This window comes from Salvia miltiorrhiza, chromosome 2, assembly GCF_028751815.1.
Source record: "Salvia miltiorrhiza cultivar Shanhuang (shh) chromosome 2, IMPLAD_Smil_shh, whole genome shotgun sequence".
In the NCBI taxonomy this organism is placed as follows: Eukaryota; Viridiplantae; Streptophyta; class Magnoliopsida; order Lamiales; family Lamiaceae; genus Salvia; species Salvia miltiorrhiza.
Genome location: NC_080388.1, coordinates 36,049,730 through 36,068,595, shown reverse-complemented (window position 1 = coordinate 36,068,595; position 18,866 = coordinate 36,049,730). Strand labels below are relative to the sequence as shown.

The 18,866-nt window shown below is 36.7% G+C and overlaps 1 protein-coding gene and 1 long non-coding RNA gene across 3 annotated transcripts; both read left to right on the top strand.

The window, feature by feature from the left end:
• The first annotated feature begins 1,093 nt into the window (after nucleotides 1–1,093).
• Nucleotides 1,094–14,071, top strand: LOC131012210 (callose synthase 7-like). 2 transcript variants are annotated; one of them, XM_057940114.1, is made up of 41 exons: nucleotides 1,094–1,148; nucleotides 1,901–2,013; nucleotides 2,104–2,191; nucleotides 2,282–2,392; nucleotides 2,504–2,626; nucleotides 2,854–2,943; nucleotides 3,035–3,126; nucleotides 3,216–3,339; nucleotides 3,519–3,653; nucleotides 3,727–3,803; nucleotides 4,045–4,132; nucleotides 4,642–4,761; nucleotides 5,233–5,350; nucleotides 5,711–6,042; nucleotides 6,119–6,171; nucleotides 6,836–6,896; nucleotides 7,571–7,652; nucleotides 7,739–7,788; nucleotides 7,873–7,959; nucleotides 8,079–8,183; nucleotides 8,330–8,424; nucleotides 8,534–8,615; nucleotides 8,692–8,855; nucleotides 9,000–9,123; nucleotides 9,225–9,328; nucleotides 9,405–9,492; nucleotides 9,596–9,747; nucleotides 10,124–10,233; nucleotides 10,319–10,438; nucleotides 10,545–10,613; nucleotides 10,750–10,939; nucleotides 11,010–11,136; nucleotides 11,236–11,358; nucleotides 11,435–11,553; nucleotides 11,658–11,741; nucleotides 11,827–11,939; nucleotides 12,035–12,264; nucleotides 12,343–13,140; nucleotides 13,220–13,270; nucleotides 13,346–13,531; nucleotides 13,620–14,071. In XM_057940114.1, exons 3-41 carry the CDS (start codon nucleotides 2,111–2,113, stop codon nucleotides 13,860–13,862), a joined length of 5,301 nt encoding a protein of 1,766 aa, XP_057796097.1. In that variant the 5' UTR covers nucleotides 1,094–1,148; nucleotides 1,901–2,013; nucleotides 2,104–2,110; the 3' UTR covers nucleotides 13,863–14,071. The 2 variants fall into 2 exon arrangements, with proteins under 2 accessions (XP_057796097.1, XP_057796095.1); XM_057940112.1 differs by having other exon boundaries at nucleotides 1,129–1,148; nucleotides 4,630–4,761.
• A 1,291-nt stretch (nucleotides 14,072–15,362) lies between these two features.
• Nucleotides 15,363–17,151, top strand: LOC131012209 (uncharacterized). Its single transcript, XR_009097234.1, has 2 exons — nucleotides 15,363–15,864; nucleotides 16,220–17,151. It is a non-coding gene; the product is annotated as an uncharacterized LOC131012209 (long non-coding RNA).
• Nucleotides 17,152–18,866: the final 1,715 nt, after the last annotated feature.

The following is an 18,866-nucleotide window of genomic DNA, read 5'->3' as shown; positions in this document are numbered from 1 at the left end:
AGCTGGTGCCTTCGTCGCTGGCATTCATTGCCCCAATTCCTCCGCGTGGCCAATGAAATCGAGGAAGATAATCCCCGCGTTGCTTATTTGTGTAAGATTTTCTGTGATTTTTTTTTTATCATGAATGTTAATTGTTGTGAGTGTTTGTTTTGGTATGTTATTCTTAGTCGTCTCTCTCTCTTTATACTTTTGAAGTCTGTTTTCCTCTACTCTTATTAATTATTAGTTGTCTATTTTTTGCACTTGGTGTTCATTATGTTATTATCAAATTGCGTTAATATACTTTCTTAATTAATAATGCTATTGATTTTATAACTTTGTGTATGCAATATGTTGTCGCATGGACATTTGTTTATGCAATCGCATTTATTTGCATGTCGTGTTCATGCTTGCTATCATCAAGAATTCTCACCTCTAAGTTTTATATAGTCCTGCTAGGTGGTTTCTGCTGAGTAATGTTTCTATATTGGCTCAATGATATATTAGATAATACGTTGTTTGAACCACTTCTTCAAGGCATTATAGGTATGCCTTTCAATGAAGTATTGTTCCAGTCCTTTTTGAATCACTTTGAGTCCAAGGTCCCTTTCGCGTGATAGTCATAACTCATAAGTAAGGGAAAAGAGAGAGAGAGAGACGAGAGAGAAGTAATGGCATGCTCATGTCCAACATTTTTCATTTTGCTCACTTTTGGAATTCTTGTAGATGCCTCGCGGGAATGAGCTTGTATAACTTTCATTTCAATCTGAAACTTATCATGTCACTCCTAGTAGAACTCACTCCATCAATTATCTTTTCTCCCAACTTGGGACAATAGTGAATTCTTGTCTGCTTCATAAGAAGCTAGACATCGACAACTCCAGTATCCAGTTCCTCCTTGTTAAATTGATTTTATTGACTGATGTCACATGACTCGTATCAAAATGAAAATATGGAATTTTTGTTTATTTTAATAAGTTATCCTAGTTTATTCTTTCTTGTCATGCTTCAGAGTTAATTAGTTCCTTTCCTGTCTTTTTTCTTTTTCGGAAAAAAAATTGGACCAGGCCGTTTTCATGCACTTGAGCAAGCGCACAAGGCAGATCGAAACATCCAGCGGGCGGGGTGTTAGGCAATTTAAAACATACTTGCTACACAGACTTGAAAAGGTTGGGATGATGTTGATTTTCAGTTTCCTAGAAATTTATTCTGATTTCTGCAAGAACTATGTTCCTGAAATTTTGGTCTTTGAGCTTTATCTCGTGACTCCTTATATCTTTAATGCTCTGCTATATACTTGTCTCCAAAATTTATTCCTAGATTCATTGTATGTTTGCCAGGAAAACTAGAAACACTAATAACTGAGAGAGATCAAAACAACAATTTACTGTATACAAACATGGTTTAGGTACAATCTTTGAAATGTTACATTGACAAGGGAGCTGCTGGGATTAGTGATGAGTCTGGAAACGTGATGACTGAAGATCATTGCCATCTTTAAAGATGATTGTCAGATATACTATAGGATTACGGAGAGAAGAAAAAATTATTTAACCTTTCATCACCTCTCAAGCAATGTACCAAAAACGATGTACGACTAATCAATGGTCCGGCTGCCACGAGCGAGTGTTGATATAGGAAGTTGCAATGATCTAGGCAAATACTTGAAGTGGATCTAGTTTCTTAATCAATATCTGATTTGGGATGATAGTTCAAAATTTATTCAGATACCATTCCGGCAATTAACTGATATTAACATGCAGCTATAAAACTAACATAAGAGACAGTTGACTACAAGTAGCTAATTCTATTTAAAGTTTTAAATACAGCATAAGTCATAATCTGGTGCTTGCTTTAGATTATTTCTTTATTTTATCCAGTGCATCTAGTCTTGTTTATGTTTAAAAATCAATGGTTGCAGGAAGAAGCAGAGACAACACCTAAGCTTGCAAGTAACGATCCTAGAGAAATCCAGAAATATTATCAGCTGTTCTATGAGCACAATATCAAAAGGGGGGAACATACAAAAACACCGTGAGGCTTAATCCCAAGCCTTTGTTATTATTTCAATAAAATACAGAATACTTTAGTTGGTGGTTTAATGATGTTAATCTTTCTTATAAGGGAGGAGATGGCAAAGATCTATCAGATTGCTACTGTCTTGTATGATGTGCTAAGGACGGTAGTGCCGGCAACAAAAGTTGACAGTGAGGTTTGGTTATGTTTCCAATACTAGTGAATTATTGTCCTATGCTGTGGTGAAAGAATTTCTTAATTCAATTAAATGATATCATAAATGCAGACCCAAAGATATGCTAAAGATGTTCGGGAGAAAAAAGAACAATATGAGCACTTCAACATTCTTCCCTTGCATGCTATTGGTGTTAAACCAGCAATTATGGAGCTCCCTGAGGTCATTTTATATGCATTGTGTCTATAATGTCGATTCATATACAAATATGCAATTAAGAACTTTTGTCTTCCCTCCATCTTATAGTCTATGTTTCTGGATTACTTATTTTAGATCATAGCAGCGCTTCAAGCTATTCGTTATGTCGATTATCTTCCAACTTTCCAAATGCCTGAAGAAAGAGAGAGGCCAGTCAATGATATCCTTGAATGGCTTGCTTTACGTTTTGGGTTTCAGGTATGCTTACTACATTGTGTGTGTTGTAGTCACTTGACTACTGCTAGTCCAATAGGCTAAAGATTTAAGTTGGGCTTCCTTGGTTCTTTTATGACACACACACACACTTCATCTGATTTATTGACTGCATTTGCAAATCCTTTTCCAATTTTCTGTTATTTTACTGAATTTGGATACTTAAGATGGCTCACCTCAATACATCTGTATTCTCCTTTGGTGTTTTGAAGAAAGGAAATGTTGCTAATCAGAGGGAGCACTTGATATTGCTTCTTGCAAATATGGACATAAGAAACAAGAATCTTCAGACTTATGCTCATGTAAGAATGTCATTTGTTCTCCATGGAACAATCAAAGATTACAAAGAAAATCCATTCATGCCTGATTTGATCTCCTCTTTTAATACACCAGTTGGATGGCAAGATGATTCAGGATTTGATGGACAGGATTTTTAAAAATTATCAGTCGTGGTGTAAATATCTACACCTTAAACAACATCTGGAGTAAGTTGACTGCATTATTACCAAAATTTCCTTATTAGTATGTCACATAACCATGTAACTATCTGACTATGTGATTTACATGCTTACAGCTGTCCACGGGATGAAAGGAGACAACAGTTGCAGCTTCTGTACATTGGACTTTACCTCCTTATTTGGGGTGAAGCGTCAAATATTCGATTTATGCCAGAGTGCTTATGCTATATATTTCACTGTGTATGTTCACGTCTATTGTCCTGACATCTTACTTGACATGCTATTATATATGCCATTGTTTTTAGTATAAGCAAAAAAGAAAGTTCTTGCTGTTCTTCTGTTTACTGTTCAAGTACGTAGCTGATGATTATTCTTATATATGTATGCAAAAGAATAACTTGTTCTGTTTGGAATACAAGATGGCAAAGGAGATGCATGAAACTCTTTTCAATAATGCTCAACACGTTACTGGAGCTGCTACCCAACTAGCACCACTAGGTGAGGAATCATTTCTAAAGAAGATAGTGACCCCTATTTATGACGTTCTGCAAAAGGTAAATGACAATTTGGTATTGGTTATTTATTTAATTATTCATTTCATATTAATCATTCATCTTCTGAATAAAGGAAGCCAGGAGAAACAAAGATGGAAAAGCAAGCCATTCAGCATGGAGAAACTATGATGATCTGAATGAATACTTTTGGTACCTCATTGATCATAACTCTGTATTTTCTGGTTAACTTCTTGGAACATATAATGAACTTATCAGAACACAGAAACCCAGATTATTGAGACCTTCACAAATACTTTTAAATGGGATAAATCTTATTTGGCGAAGTCACAATTAAAATTATTTCCCTTGCAGTTCAATGTTTGAATTATTTTATTTATTTATTAATTCTGTTTCTTGGTTTGTTTGCCCTTGCATTTTCCTCCCTTGTCAGGACAAAGAGGTGTTTTAGGTTGAAATGGCCACTGGATCTAAAAGCTGATTTTTTTGTGCATTCGGTTGTGATAAAGTCCAGACACAAGGTATTGAGCCCTATAACATGGTTATATCTACATTCATTGTGTTGATAAACGCAAACAGACCTCTCCTGTCACACCTCTTTCTTGATTATCCTGTATAACATGATTGATTTTTCATATGATAAGGCATCATTTCTTAAAAATGATTGCAAAGGTACATCTTTGAAACTAAGTTGGATTCCACTTGCAATGTGGGTCGGCTACCACTAACAAAGGGAAATTTAAGTCATGCAAACTAATATGAAATAGATGTTTCATTTTTAATTCCTTTCTTCTAGCAAAGCAAATATGTTGGTGAAATATAAGTTAAACCATAAACAAAAAGGAAGAAGCAAAGTACAGCCAAGGGATAGTCCTAAGTCACTTTGTTCACTCACTGAATTTTGAGATGTTTGCTTGAAGTTGTAAATTGTAATTCTAATGGCTTTGTATGTACTCCAGTTTTCTAAAAGTATATCTAAGTTCATTTTTGAAACTAAGAAATACTGGTACTTAATCAGATTGTTTCACAGAGAAATAACCAGGCTGTCGGAAATAGAAAGCCCAAGACTAATTTTGTGGAAGTGCGCACATTTTGGCACCTTTACAGGAGTTTTGACAGAATGTGGATTTTCTTTATATTGGCACTCCAGGTACTTCATTTATACTCATTTTGTTATGTTCTGTGAATTTGTGTGTATATATTCATCTTGAGGTGCTTTATGGCTTTTAATTAGTGTTGGAAGTATACATAAATGAATTTTCTAGAAACCACATTTGAGAGTCTCATATGTCTTGCATAAAATCAAATCTCAAGATGTGTCATCATTTTCTAATCACCTTATCTATTGAAGCCAATCTAAAAAGATTTACAAAATTCCTGGATGGTAATGACAATGCAATATTTACTACAGTTAACAATTTTCATTAGAAAATAAGAAGCATTTAGTGAAAGGATGATGAGGGAAAAGGGAATTTCCTTGGTGCAGCAAGGTGTTGGTTTTATTTGAAGAGTCTCAGCAGGGGACGAACTATGAAAACTTCTTCAGTAGTATTAACATTTCTTGTTTAAACTTTTTATTTTCTTCTCTTCTTTTAATTACCAGTTCCTTGATATGTATCAGGCAATGATTATAATTGCATGGCATCAACGTGTATCCTCAAATGTTCTTTTTGACGAGGATGTATTCAGAAGTGTTTTGAGCATCTTTATCACTGCTGCCATTTTGAATTTCTTGCGAGGTACCTGTTAGCCTTTTTCCTTTTTGTTTTTTAAATTGTACTCCCTCCGTCCCATTACAAATGTCCCATTACTTTTGGGCACGGAGATTAAGAAATGTATAATTAGTGGATAAAATGGGTTGGTGGAAATCGTTTAAATATTAGGTATAGGGAGAGAATATGTTGCCAAAAAAGGAATGAGACATTTGTAATGGGACATCCCATTATGGAAAGTGGGACATTTGTACTGGGACGAAGGGAGTATATTTTTCTTTGTGTCTGTAGGCGGGTCTGTACATTTTCAGTATTCTGTCAATTTTGTCACTCGACATAGAGCTTCCTGCGTAATATATTAATAACATGTCTATCATCCCTCTGTAGCTGTCCTCGACATGGTCCTCAGTTTCAACGCCTGGAGGAGCCTGAAAGTTACCCAGATACTCCGATATCTCCTGAAATTGGCAATTGCTACATTTTGGCTTATAGTCATGCCACTGACATATTCCAGATCTATTCAGAACCCAACTGGGATAATGAGATTAATCGACAATTTGGGAGCAGATTGGCAGAACCAAGACCTTTACTATTACTGCATTGCAATCTATTTTCTACCTAATATGTTAGCTTCCTTCCTCTTTTTATTTCCTTTTCTGCGGAGAGTCATGGAACGCTCAAATTGGCGCATCATTGTTCTTCTTATGTGGTGGGCTCAGGTTAGTTGATCTAAAGGTGCATTTTCTGATGACTATGATAAATTATGGTTTTAATGTGTCCTTTTTTCTGTTCCAGCCAAAGCTGTATATTGGAAGAGGAATGCATGAAGATATGTTCTCCCTTTTCAAGTAAAATATCGTAGTTGCCCCTAAACAATGCATGCTATCTTTGGTGAGAACTAAGAACACGTGCTCAAACACATAAATCCATGAACAAGAAATGACCAGATTGAACAAATAAATGTAACACATGCACAACTACATTAGTCACATTAGTTGATTTGTCAATTGTGTGCATGTGTGCTACATTTATTTGTTCAATCAGACCATCTCTTTGTCATGGTTTTTATATGTTTGTGCATGTGTTCTTAGTACTCCCCAAAGATACTTGTAAATATGCTGGTTACTATGCATGTCAATTTATTCCTTTACTTCTTGGTTTCTCTTTTAGAGGAAAAAATATTTTGCCTCCTGAACTATATAGTTGTGTTTGTGCTTGCAACCTAAACCTTTTGTTTGTTACAGCTCGCAACCTAAATTTTATTTATGGCCAAAATTTGTAAGTAATAGCCACTAGCAAGGGTATTTAAGGTAGTCCAGTTCAATTTGAATATATACAGTGTACAGGTCGCAAATTGCAACAAAAGAAAAGGTTTCAGTTGCGAGACAAATTTTTATATGGAATAACAATTTCCCATTTTTCTTTCCTTGTTTTGCTACTTGTCTCTTCGAGTTACTAGATAATCTCTTAGTTTTTTGCGTACCTTTGATTTCAATTTTCTTTTATTCTCAGGTACACACTATTTTGGATTACACTGCTAATAAGCAAGCTAGCATTTAGCTACTATGTTGAGGTGACCTTATTCTCTTTGACAAGAAATATATATATATATATATATATATATATATATATATATAGGGTCGCATTCTATGGAGAAGGATATATAAGTAGAGAATGGAGAAACATTGAATATGTCATGAACATGTCAGTAGAAGCGGTTGAACATACGAATAATTTTGTTGAACGTTTGGGGGTTTGGGGGTTCGAACCCTGTATAAGTTCAACACAATTCTCGTTGAACGTTAAACGAACGAATGCTGGCCGTTAGATTAGATAATATCAATGGCTGAGATTGCTTCTCCTTTCTTTGCAAACATTTACTTCTCCATTGAACCTTCTCCTATATATATATATATATATATATATATATTCATCTTGGGGACTTTGAGGAACACTAATAGAGATATATGCTATACTAACTTTATCATTCAAAATTCCTAAATACCTCTATTGTCATGGTGCATGATTTTGTGTTCTTCTGACAATAGGCTGCTGTATCTGACATAATGATCCCAAACAATAATTAATTCAAATGTGGTTGCATAACCGTAGAAACTTCGTCTTCTATATTCAGTTTTTTCTATGATCATAGACATCATTCCTCTATTTTCAAAAGTTGTGTGTATTTTCATGAGCTTTCTGCTCTTGAATAAATTATCATCAGACTTTCATTTTTGCCTTAATCAGATACTGCCATTAATTGAACCGACAAGGACGATCATGAATATCACTGTCAGTAGTTATGATTGGCATGATTTCTTTCCAAATGGTAACATTTTCTCAAATTAACAATTTGGTTTTTGTTTCTATTACTTCTATGGTTGACGATCTAATCAATGTGCATATGGAATTCAGCAACTCATAATATGGGCGTGGTTATTGCTATCTGGGCTCCAGTCATTCTGGTATGTGACCAAATACACTCTTGCCATGAAATGTTTCTACCAATTTTTCTTCTTATTTTTTTTGAAAAGTTAATTTGCATATAGGTATATTTCATGGATACACAAATATGGTATGCTATATATGGAACTATCATTGGTGGGATCTATGGTGCATTTAGCCACCTTGGAGAGGTTAGTGATTTTGGCCCTGTCAAGTTGCTAGATAATGCCCTAAAAACCTTTCCCAACTTATGATGTGTGTTAAGTGATATGTTTCGAGAATCTTTCCTGACCCATTTTTCCTTTGCTAGATTAGGACCCTTGGCATGTTAAGGGCAAGATTTGAATCTGTTCCTTCAGCATTCAGCAAGCGTCTTGTTCCATACTCCAAAGGGGAAGCCAAACGTCATAGAGGGGTACTACATTGATGATCTCTTGATGATAAATTGGCAGTCTGGAAAACATTTTTCAAATATTAAAGTGAATTACCTTATTTAAATGTCTGTAAACTGTACAAATGTACATCTGAAAGCCTTCTTATTTCTCTTAACTGTTATGGCAGGATGACATATTTGAGAGAATAAACATTGCAAAGTTCTCCCAGATGTGGAATGAGTTTATATCATCTCTCAGAAACGAGGACTTGATCAGTCATCGGTATCTCTCTCTTAGATGGGAAATCATATGCTTTTCCTTCAAAGTTCAATTGTCCTGATGAGTGTAGGTTTTTATTCGATAATTTGATTATACGGGACCCATTTTTCAGGGAGAGAGATCTGCTTCTTGTGCCTTATTCATCAAGTGATGTTCCTGTTGTCCAGTGGCCTCCTTTCTTGCTTGCCAGTAAGGTAAAAACTAATCAAGTTCCCATTTCTTAATTTCTATTATGCTTTCTTGTTGAGTGTGTCTTTGTGTTGATATTAGATTCCAATAGCACTGGACATGGCAAAAGATTTCAAGGAAAACGAAGATGCTGAACTCTTCAGGAAAATTAAGAACGACGATTTCATGAAGTCTGCTGTGATTGAATGCTACGAGACATTGAAGCAAGTGCTAATTGGCCTTCTGCTAGATGAAGGGGATAAGGAGTAAGAGACATAATTAATATTTGTCTTGTCATGCAGAAGTTTGTCTTAATTTCTGATTTTAAAGAAAGGAGTAGATTTTGTTTTGTCATCCTTTTTTTTTTTTCTGAGATGACTTACTTCTTGAACTCTTGCTCCAACTTTCAGAATTATCAGACAAATTTGCGACAAAGTTGACAGCAGCATACAAGATCGAAGATTCTTGAGGGAATTTTACATGGCTGGGCTGCCTTTATTAAGTGAGAAATTGGATAGATTTTTCAAACTTCTTGTAAGATCCAAATTTTAAATGTTCAGCATCAAATTCTTCAGTAAATCTAGATGTTGAATGTCTCTTGCAATTTCAATTTGGAGTTATTGTTTAAATGGCAGATGGAAGATTATGAAGACCTCGAGATATACAGATCTCAGATCATAAACACGCTCCAGGATATCATAGAAATTATCATTCAAGATGTAATGTTTGATGGCCAGAAGTAAGTTTTGAATTCTTTATTGACAGCTAGCTGTGATACTATATTTTCAGTATTTTGAAATGTGGCCTTTCTTTAGGATTTTGGATCAAGGAAATGAGAAAGAACAGCAGAAGTTTGATAGGGTAAATATCAATCTCTTGGAGAGCAGCTCCTGGAAGGAAAAGGTATTGGAAACTTAAAGGGTTCGTTAGGTTTTGTTTTCTGTGTCCTCTCTATAGCTGACTTAATGTTGATGACTCTAAATTTGTTTCATTTTCTATTGCGCAGGTTGTCCGACTTCATTTACTTTTAACTGTGAAAGAGTCAGCAATCAATGTCCCAATGAATTTAGAAGCTCGGCGACGCATTACTTTCTTTGCCAACTCTTTATTTATGACAATGCCTTCTGCTCCTAAAGTCCGCAACATGCTGTCTTTTAGGTATGATCTAATCTTCAAAGTCTCAGGTTGCTTGTCTACTGGCTCATGACTGTAATTATGCTCAAGTCTCCACTTCCAAACCTAAATAAAAAATTTCCCATTTGAAAACATGTAAATTATGAAGCGGACAGGAGCATATTGTAGGCCAAAACTCTGAAATCTTACCCTTTTGTTATCATTCCTTTTGATCATCGTAAATGGAAAAGATGTAGTTAATGCTTCTTTTCTATTAGTACTTTCTGATTACATGCTTTGTCTTTGTTAGCTTTCTTAAATTGTTTTCTGTTTCATATACGTTGAATTGATCCTCAGGCATGATAGTTGAGGTCAATCTCATGCAATTCTAGCGTATATTTGAATCTGTTTTATTTTTCAGTGTGTTGACACCATACTATAGAGAAGATGTTCTCTATTCAACGGATGAGCTTAAAAAGGAAAATGAGGATGGCATTTCAACTTTGTTTTACCTTCAGAAGATTTATCCAGGTGAGTTCTAAATTTATCTCCTGTGCAACTACTGTGATTGTTCAGGAAGATATTCAACTCTCGCGTTGTTTTTTGAAACAAAAAGATGAATGGAAAAATTATTTGGAGCGGATCAAAGACCCCAAACTCAGTTATGCCAATAAAGACAGGAATGAAATGGATCGTTATTGGGTTTCTTACAGGGGACAGACACTTGCTCGGACAGGTCAGATATACAAGCATGTACAGATGTACTTACGTGTTTTTAACCTAATGTGAATATACATTTCTGACGGATGTTCCCTTTTTTACTTTTCTTGCTGAGCATCCAGTGAGAGGAATGATGTACTATAGGGAGGCCCTAGAACTTCAATGCTTTCTGGATTTTGCTGATGATGATGGTTGGTTTCTTTCTGTCTCTCTCTCTCTCTCTCTCTCTCACACACACACACACTCCGATATTTTTCTGTAGTAAATCAAATCTTTTTTTTTAATTGGAGCTATCTGTTGATTGCGACATTCATGTTTCCCTTGCAGCTATATTTGGAGGCTATCGGGCCATTGATACGACTCACCATAACTACAGAACTCTTAAGGAACGAGCACAAGCTTTAGCAGATCTCAAGTTCACTTATGTTGTATCTTGCCAGGTCTATGGTGCACAAAAGATGTCTAGTGATCCCCGAGAACGTGGACACTATCTCAATATTCTGAACCTCATGTTGACGTAAGTTTCAGTAAGCACTTAGTCTTATTGATCGATCTTACACTGGCTAAGTTCAAAATCTCTTATCCAGGCATCCAACGCTGCGTATTGCTTATATAGATGAGAGGGAGGAGACAGTAGAGTCAGTAGACAGTCAAAAGAAAACTGAGAAGGTTTATTATTCTGTCTTAGTCAAGGGAGGGGATAAGCTGGACGAGGTACAAGAAAGACTATTTTGTTTATGTTCTGTTGCAATTGATTCATTTCCGATTTCTTAATTTTGGTCTGTGAATTACATAATTGTATTGCAACCCCAGGAAATATACCGTATCAAGCTTCCAGGCCCTCCAGCTAAAATCGGAGAGGGGAAACCCGAGAATCAAAACCATGCTATCATTTTTACCCGTGGAGAAGCCTTGCAAACAATAGACATGAATCAGGTTAGTCCAAACGTTCTCTATTTAATTTCCTCTTTGCTTGTTTTCATTATCATATAAAATGGTTGTTTTTCCCCAGGATAATTATTTTGAGGAAGCTTTCAAGATGCGCAATGTTTTGGAGGAATTCTTAAAACCTCATCATGGACAGAGAAGACCGACAATTCTGGGATTGAGGGAGCACATCTTCACAGGAAGGTTTGTCATTCTATTTGAAGAGCTAATGTATATACTATTATCTTGACAAATAACCTTCAATGATACAATTCTATGCATGCACTGACTTTACTTTTTTATAATAGTGTCTCCTCACTTGCTTGGTTCATGTCCAATCAAGAAACTAGTTTTGTGACTATTGGGCAAAGGATTTTGGCAAACCCTTTAAGGTAAAGTTGCTTTCTGGTCCATACTCCTATATTTCATGTGTCATGATGTCATAATGTGATGTTTCAAGCTCTTCTATGCTCACAGGGTAAGGTTCCACTACGGGCATCCCGATATTTTTGACAGAATCTTTCATTTGACAAGAGGTGGCTTGAGCAAAGCTTCAAAAACAATCAACTTGAGTGAAGATATATTTTCTGGTATAAATGTCTAAAATTTCTGGTATAAATATCTAAAATTTCTTCTTCTCGTCATCCTCCTCCTTCTTATGTTTTGATCAAGTTAATATCTTCAGGATACAATTCAACACTGCGGAACGGCTATGTAACGCATCATGAATACATCCAAGTGGGTAAGGGACGAGATGTTGGCATGAATCAGATATCTCTATTTGAGGCGAAGGTTGCAAATGGCAACGGAGAGCAGACTCTTAGCAGAGATGTCTATCGACTTGGACGTAGGTTTGATTTCTACAGAATGCTGTCCTTCTACTTCACCACAGTCGGGTTTTACTTCAGTAGCATGGTATGTGAGATTACACCTATTTCCTTTGCTTATAGTTTCTGTCATATTAGAAGTTGATAAAATATTTTTTCTCACTAGGTTACCGTGCTTATTGTTTACGTCTTCTTATATGGACGACTATACATGGTCTTGAGTGGTTTAGAAAAGCGAATTCTGGATGATCCGTATATTCGTCAGAGTAAAGCTCTTGAGGAGGCTTTGGCAACTCAATCTCTTTTTCAGCTAGGCCTGTTGCTGGTGTTGCCCATGGTGATGGAAATCGGCCTTGAGCGAGGCTTTCGAACTGCCATTGGCGATTTAATCATCATGCAATTGCAGCTGGCATCTGTCTTCTTCACATTTCAGCTTGGAACAAAAGCCCACTATTATGGTAGAACCCTGTTACATGGGGGGTCGAAATACCGAGCCACAGGGCGTGGCTTTGTCGTCTTTCATGCCAAGTTTGCTGATAACTATAGAATGTATTCCCGCAGTCACTTTGTCAAAGGTTTGGAGCTTTTGTTACTTTTGATCATCTACGAGGTATATGGGCACTCCTACCGCAGTTCATCACTATATTTCTTCATCACCTTTTCAATGTGGTTCCTTGTTGCTTCCTGGTTGTTCGCTCCTTTCGTTTTTAACCCATCCGGTTTCGACTGGCAAAAGACCGTGGATGATTGGACGGATTGGAAGAAGTGGATGGGAAACCGTGGTGGGATCGGGATTGCACAGGATAAAAGTTGGGAATCTTGGTGGAATGGAGAGCATGAACACTTGAAATACACTAATATAAGGGGCAGAGTGCTGGAGATCATCCTTGCATCTCGATTTTTCATATACCAGTACGGCATTGTCTATCGCCTCAAAATATCACACGGCCGCAAGGAGATCATGGTACGTCCTAATGCAATCATCTCTTTCTTTCACCATACCTTCTTGTCATCACTCTAGCTCAAAATCATTCATCTCGTAGGTCTACGGTTTGTCTTGGTTTGTGATGCTCACAGTTCTTCTCGTCTTAAAGGTATGAATGTTCGGATTTTTCCTTATCTCTGTCTGCATAAGGTCAATATCATGATTCAGCTGTTTTTTGCCACAGATGGTGTCGATGGGGAGACGGAAGTTTGGTACAGACTTTCAGCTCATGTTTAGGATTCTGAAAGCGCTTCTGTTCCTCGGGTTTGCATCAGTGATGACTGTGCTATTTGTTGTTGCTGGCCTTGCTATCAGTGATATCTTTGCTGCTACGTTGGCCTTCTTGCCCACCGGGTGGGCCCTGATCCTCGTAAGCATTTGGTTCTCGCGTTTTTTCTTCCTCCATTCTATGTTATACATGCTTTGGTTCTTGCTCTGATTGATGTCACTAATGGCAGATTGCTCAAGCATGCGCGCCTTGCTTGAAGGGCATCGGACTTTGGGAGTCTGTGATGGAACTGTCACGAGCTTACGAGGCCATAATGGGCCTCGTGATCTTCATGCCAGTTGTTGTGTTGTCGTGGTTCCCTTTCATGTCTGAGTTCCAGACGCGTCTGCTCTTCAACCAAGCCTTCAGTCGGGGCCTCCAGATATCAATGATTTTGTCCGGGAGGAAGGAGGAGAAGTCTTCGGCCTCTTGAAATTTTCTGGGTTTTGATCATTACTGTCTGATCAGATACTATAAATCACATTACTTACCGTTTCAGTTGAGCTCATCATACTTTTACTTTTGTGCTTACTATTGTACTGCAAATATAGGTTGTGTAAAAACCAAGTAGCCAAAATAGCATATGGTTATTGGTTAACATCTTTTTCCACACTAGTATATCTAACTCAAATTCCATTACAATTTACGTATGTTGATTAGCACTAATCATCTAGAACGTCTGCTAGCCGTTTGAGAGATTGACACAAAAAGTATGAAGCCGTTACGCATTAATTAATCATTTAAAAGGTGTCAATTTCCCGTTCGGAAAAAGATGAAAAAAAGAAAGTGCAGCAGCTGTTATGCAGTATCAAGAATATTAGTATACTACCAACTTCGGCAATTCTCACGGATATAATCAATGCAAATTCCCTTTTTCCTTATAAACTAGCCAACATTATGAGAGAGAGAGAGAGATGGTGAGGAGGATTTGGGCATTGAAGGGAGAGAGGAAGGAGTGGTGGAGATGGAGAATTTCTTCCACCAAAACAAAGAAGATAAATATTATTAGAGTATGGTTGGTTGATGATGTCATTTTCAAGATTGTTTATGTGGTGGAAGCCATTGTTCTTGTCTCCACTTTCTGCTTCTTCTACCTCTGCTGCGGCTGTCACATTTAATTCATTCTTACATATGTTGTAATCAATTCTTTTATGCCATAGATTATAAGTGATTCTTTATATTTAATGACAATTTGTATCATTGTTTCAGACTGTCTCGGGTTCCCTTGTTGCAGATTGTTCTATCTTTTAATTTGTATTTCAATCTACTCGTATGATTATGTTATGTGCGTATCACCTTTTTTGTCTCCATGAAGATATCTCCAAGTTACTAGAAAAAGTTGTAGGCCATCCACTCCCATCTACGGAAAAATCATTCCGCAGATATCTTCCAAAGAAAGGTACCACATCGGTTTCAACACATTCCACAAGTCACACTCCTTCCAAAGCCTGGCTATCAAATCACACAATGTTGTGTCCATAGAACAATTTAATATAAACTAGCAGAGAGTATGTGCATTGCACATAATTCATGAATTTCATATTAATAAATTGTTAAAGTTTAATAATTGTAATAAATTTCACAATATATTGAAAAATTATTCTTTTCATGATTAATATAATTAAACAGAAGTTAGTTTTTTAATTAATTTAGCAATGAAACATAAAATCATATAGATTTTTAATGTATATTTAATGATATAATATATTGTTATACTCCCTCCGTCCACGAAATGAGTACTCATATTTCCTTTTTCGTCCGTCCACGAAATGAGTACTCATTTCCCTTTTTGGCAAGTGTACCCCACACATCTCTTTAATTAATACACTAAAAAAGTGGGACCCTTAAACTATTCACACTACACTCCATACATTTCTTAAAACTCGTGCCGTCCACAAATGGGTACTCATTTCGTGGACGGAGGGAGTAGTATTTTTGGGATCTAACACTACAAAAAACCACTGTATACTAACGGAATCATTGGTGGCGCGACTTCTGTGGGTAATCACTGATGGCTTTCTGGCGAATCTATGACGAAGTTTTTTTCTGCTTTTTCCGCGTGAATTACCTATGGAATCACTGACGGGTAAAACTTCTGATGGAAAGCCGGAAAAACTGTTGCCGATGAAGCTTTACCGTTGGTAGTCTGTCGGTGTTTGTTTTAGTAAAATAGGCCTCGGGCTTTTTCCCTTTCAGATTTGGTGCCCTAACTTCAAAATTCTCCTCCGACGAATCGAGAGCTCTTCATTTCGATGATCGAGAGCTCTTCACGTCTTTATCTCTCTCGCTCTCTTCTCTATCTCTATCTCTCTTATGCTCTCACTCACTCTCTTTGTGTTTCTCGCACAGGTGTTATATGTCCGTCACTGAGTCATCCCACCACCGCCGCTGAAACTGTGCCGCCACCGCTGAAACCACGCCGTCTATCCTGCCAGGTAATATCTCTCGTTCCCTATCTTTCTCATGCTCCATCTATCTCTCTCTATCTCTTAATATATCTCCCTCTCTCACCACTGCATCCCCTGATTTATCTGTCACCGGAGCGTCGCCTCCGTAGAATTAGGTCTGTTTGTGATTCAAAAAAAAACTTTGCCAATTAATTATATCTGCTTGTTTCATTTTCATTATTCTAAAGTTGATTTTAGTTGACTTAATTTTAATTGCCAAAAAATGGAAGACCAATTCAATGACTATATATATGAAAAATATAGCTCAAGCCTCGGGTGTTCTTCTTCTTCCCTGGGGCTTTCTAGTTCTTCCCCGATGATGGGGTTCGCACCTTTCTTGCAGGCCTCGAATATCTTCTCTCCATGCTTTCTTCCAACCACAGTGAACCCAACTTATGCCGTTGTAGACAACATCGTCGAAGTGTCGTAGCCAAAGAAGTCGAAGCCCAGCACCGGGTACACATCGGCGAAGACGAAGCTCATTTGTATGTTGTGGGTGGAGGCTACCCACAACCCAATTACGGGAATGGAGAAAAAGGGAACCCAATATTGGGGAGATATCACCAGAAAATACAACGATGATCGGTATGATGGGGCTCATGTTCGTGACAAGAAACAGATCAAACCTCACTTTCAACGCGATCAAAAGGATGTCAAGGTGTGGGAGGCGATTTACGAGAAATGTAAAGCCAATTGTGCTAGCGGAATAAATGATGAGCAAATAACTGAACAAGCACATGAGATCTACGAGGCCAACAATTCAATGAGATTCAAGCACTTTGAAGCTTGGATGCTTTTGCGCGAATGTCAGCGGTTCGCTCGTTGAAGAAGTCGAAGGGCTCGGAAGGACAGGCCACGACAACATCTTCTGAGCCAAGTATCACGACGAGGCCCCAAGGCCAGAATGCGGCAAAGCGCGACAAAGGCAAGTGAAAAAAGTGGAGTCATCAACGGAGAAGACTCAATACTACGAAGCAATGAAACGTGTTTCCAAAGGAATCGAGGTATTTACCACCTCAACCAATTCTCTCGCCGAAGCAAAATCCAAAGTCGTTGAAGTAAAATAAAAGTTGTCGATGTGAAAAGGGAGACGCTCGATTACAAAATCCTCAATACGGATACTTCAAATATGTCAGAAATGCATTTGGCATGGCACAAGAACATGCTCAAAGAAGTGCTCAAGCGTAGAGGATTGATGTAGTCTAGATTAAATTATTGTAATTTTTTTAATTAATGTAATTTTGAATTTTAATTACTAAATTATTATAATTTTTATTTTAATTAATATAACATTTAAATTTAATTTTAATGAAATGTTGAATTTTAAAATTAAAGAGTAAAAATGTGATAAAATAAAAATAAAAATTATAAAGCTCTTTATAAAGTCAATGCACTGAATAAGAGGGCTTTATAGAGCCCTTATTGGATACGCTCTTAGCTCTATTGAGAATGGAGATTACAGTATATATGGAAATCATGGTGATGCAAATTTTGAAGGATTGGAAATTAATTGTAAAAGGTCAAACTTAATTTATTAGTTTTTTTTTTTTTCGCAGCAACTTTCATATAGGGGCCAGTCAAATCCTAGTCTACCAACTCAAACAAAACACCAAAACTTATTGTAAATTAAATGGCTCAATCAAACACTAAAACGAATTGTTGCCATTGGTACCCTCACTGTGTACCGACGCTGTTAACGACGCCGGTCTTTTACCTGAATATTGTTAGAGTTTTATTAAAATTACTTAGAGTGGTTTCGTTTATCAGTCCCTATGGATACGATACTCGATTACTGTTTATGTGCTACAATAATACTGTGTTAGTTGCAGTATTTGTTGCTATAAAAATAGTGATTGAGAAGTTTCTCGGGGAGCATGTGAGTGAGGGAAAAACACGTTAGAAAATACTTGTGTTAGTCTATGGGGACAACCATCAAGTTTGGAGACAGGCTGTGACAGAGTGGTATCAGAGCAGTTCGTTTGCTCTGGCCCAAGTATTTCCTTCAAAAGCCAAGTCGAGTCATTTGACTAATATGAATTCATGCGACACCGCTCAACGCTCCATTGCATCACACTCAATCGGGAAAAAGGTAACTTTGGTTACAATCTTTTAACAGTATTATGATTTTAAACAGTTGCAGGAACATGATTGTGAAGATATGTTATGAATGAAATGTTGAATGCTTTAGTTTTGTATGACAAGTTTTGTGCATATTATATTGATACGATTAGAGGAATGAATGGATATGTACACGTATTTTCGCTACAAGATACTCTGATTATGCTAATATTCTATTTCAAATATGATACTTAGGTGTTCAAGTGATCAGTTATGATCCTAGTATTATATTGATAAATGTCTATTTTCATAAAGTGATTGACTATTAAGTAATTGCCCCTTTCTTTCCCCACTTCTTAATCTCATTTTCGAGTCATAACCCCAACTATAAGCCATCCTTAGGGATTTTGGGCTGTGACAGGGTCACAGGCCGAATATTTCAAACTAATTATCATTCTGATGAAATAACAATCGATTTAAAGAAATGCAATGTTTGTCAAACATACTTTTTTTCACGACAATTGTTATTTCTACTCACGATAACTTATACTTTTCATTTATTTGTCAAGTAATTATTGTCGTTAGGCCTGTCAATTGGTTTGGGTTTGGTTACCCGAACCGAAAATTTCGGTTACCTGAAATCTACTTGAGCCTATTTCCAATAACCGTTTCGAATCGAATTGGGTGTTTGATTACCCAATAATCGAATTGGGTGTTTGGTTATTCGGGTATCCAAACACCCATTTTTTTAAAAAAAAAATCACTAAATTGCAAGTTGGAGGAATTGAATACAAGTCTTCAACAAATACAAGGAGCGACTAATCCACTGCACCAAAACTATTTCTTATTTTTTTAATACAACATAATTTTAATTTAACTGAACATCGAAATTAGAATGATAAAATAATAATTATAATTAAAAAAAAAATACT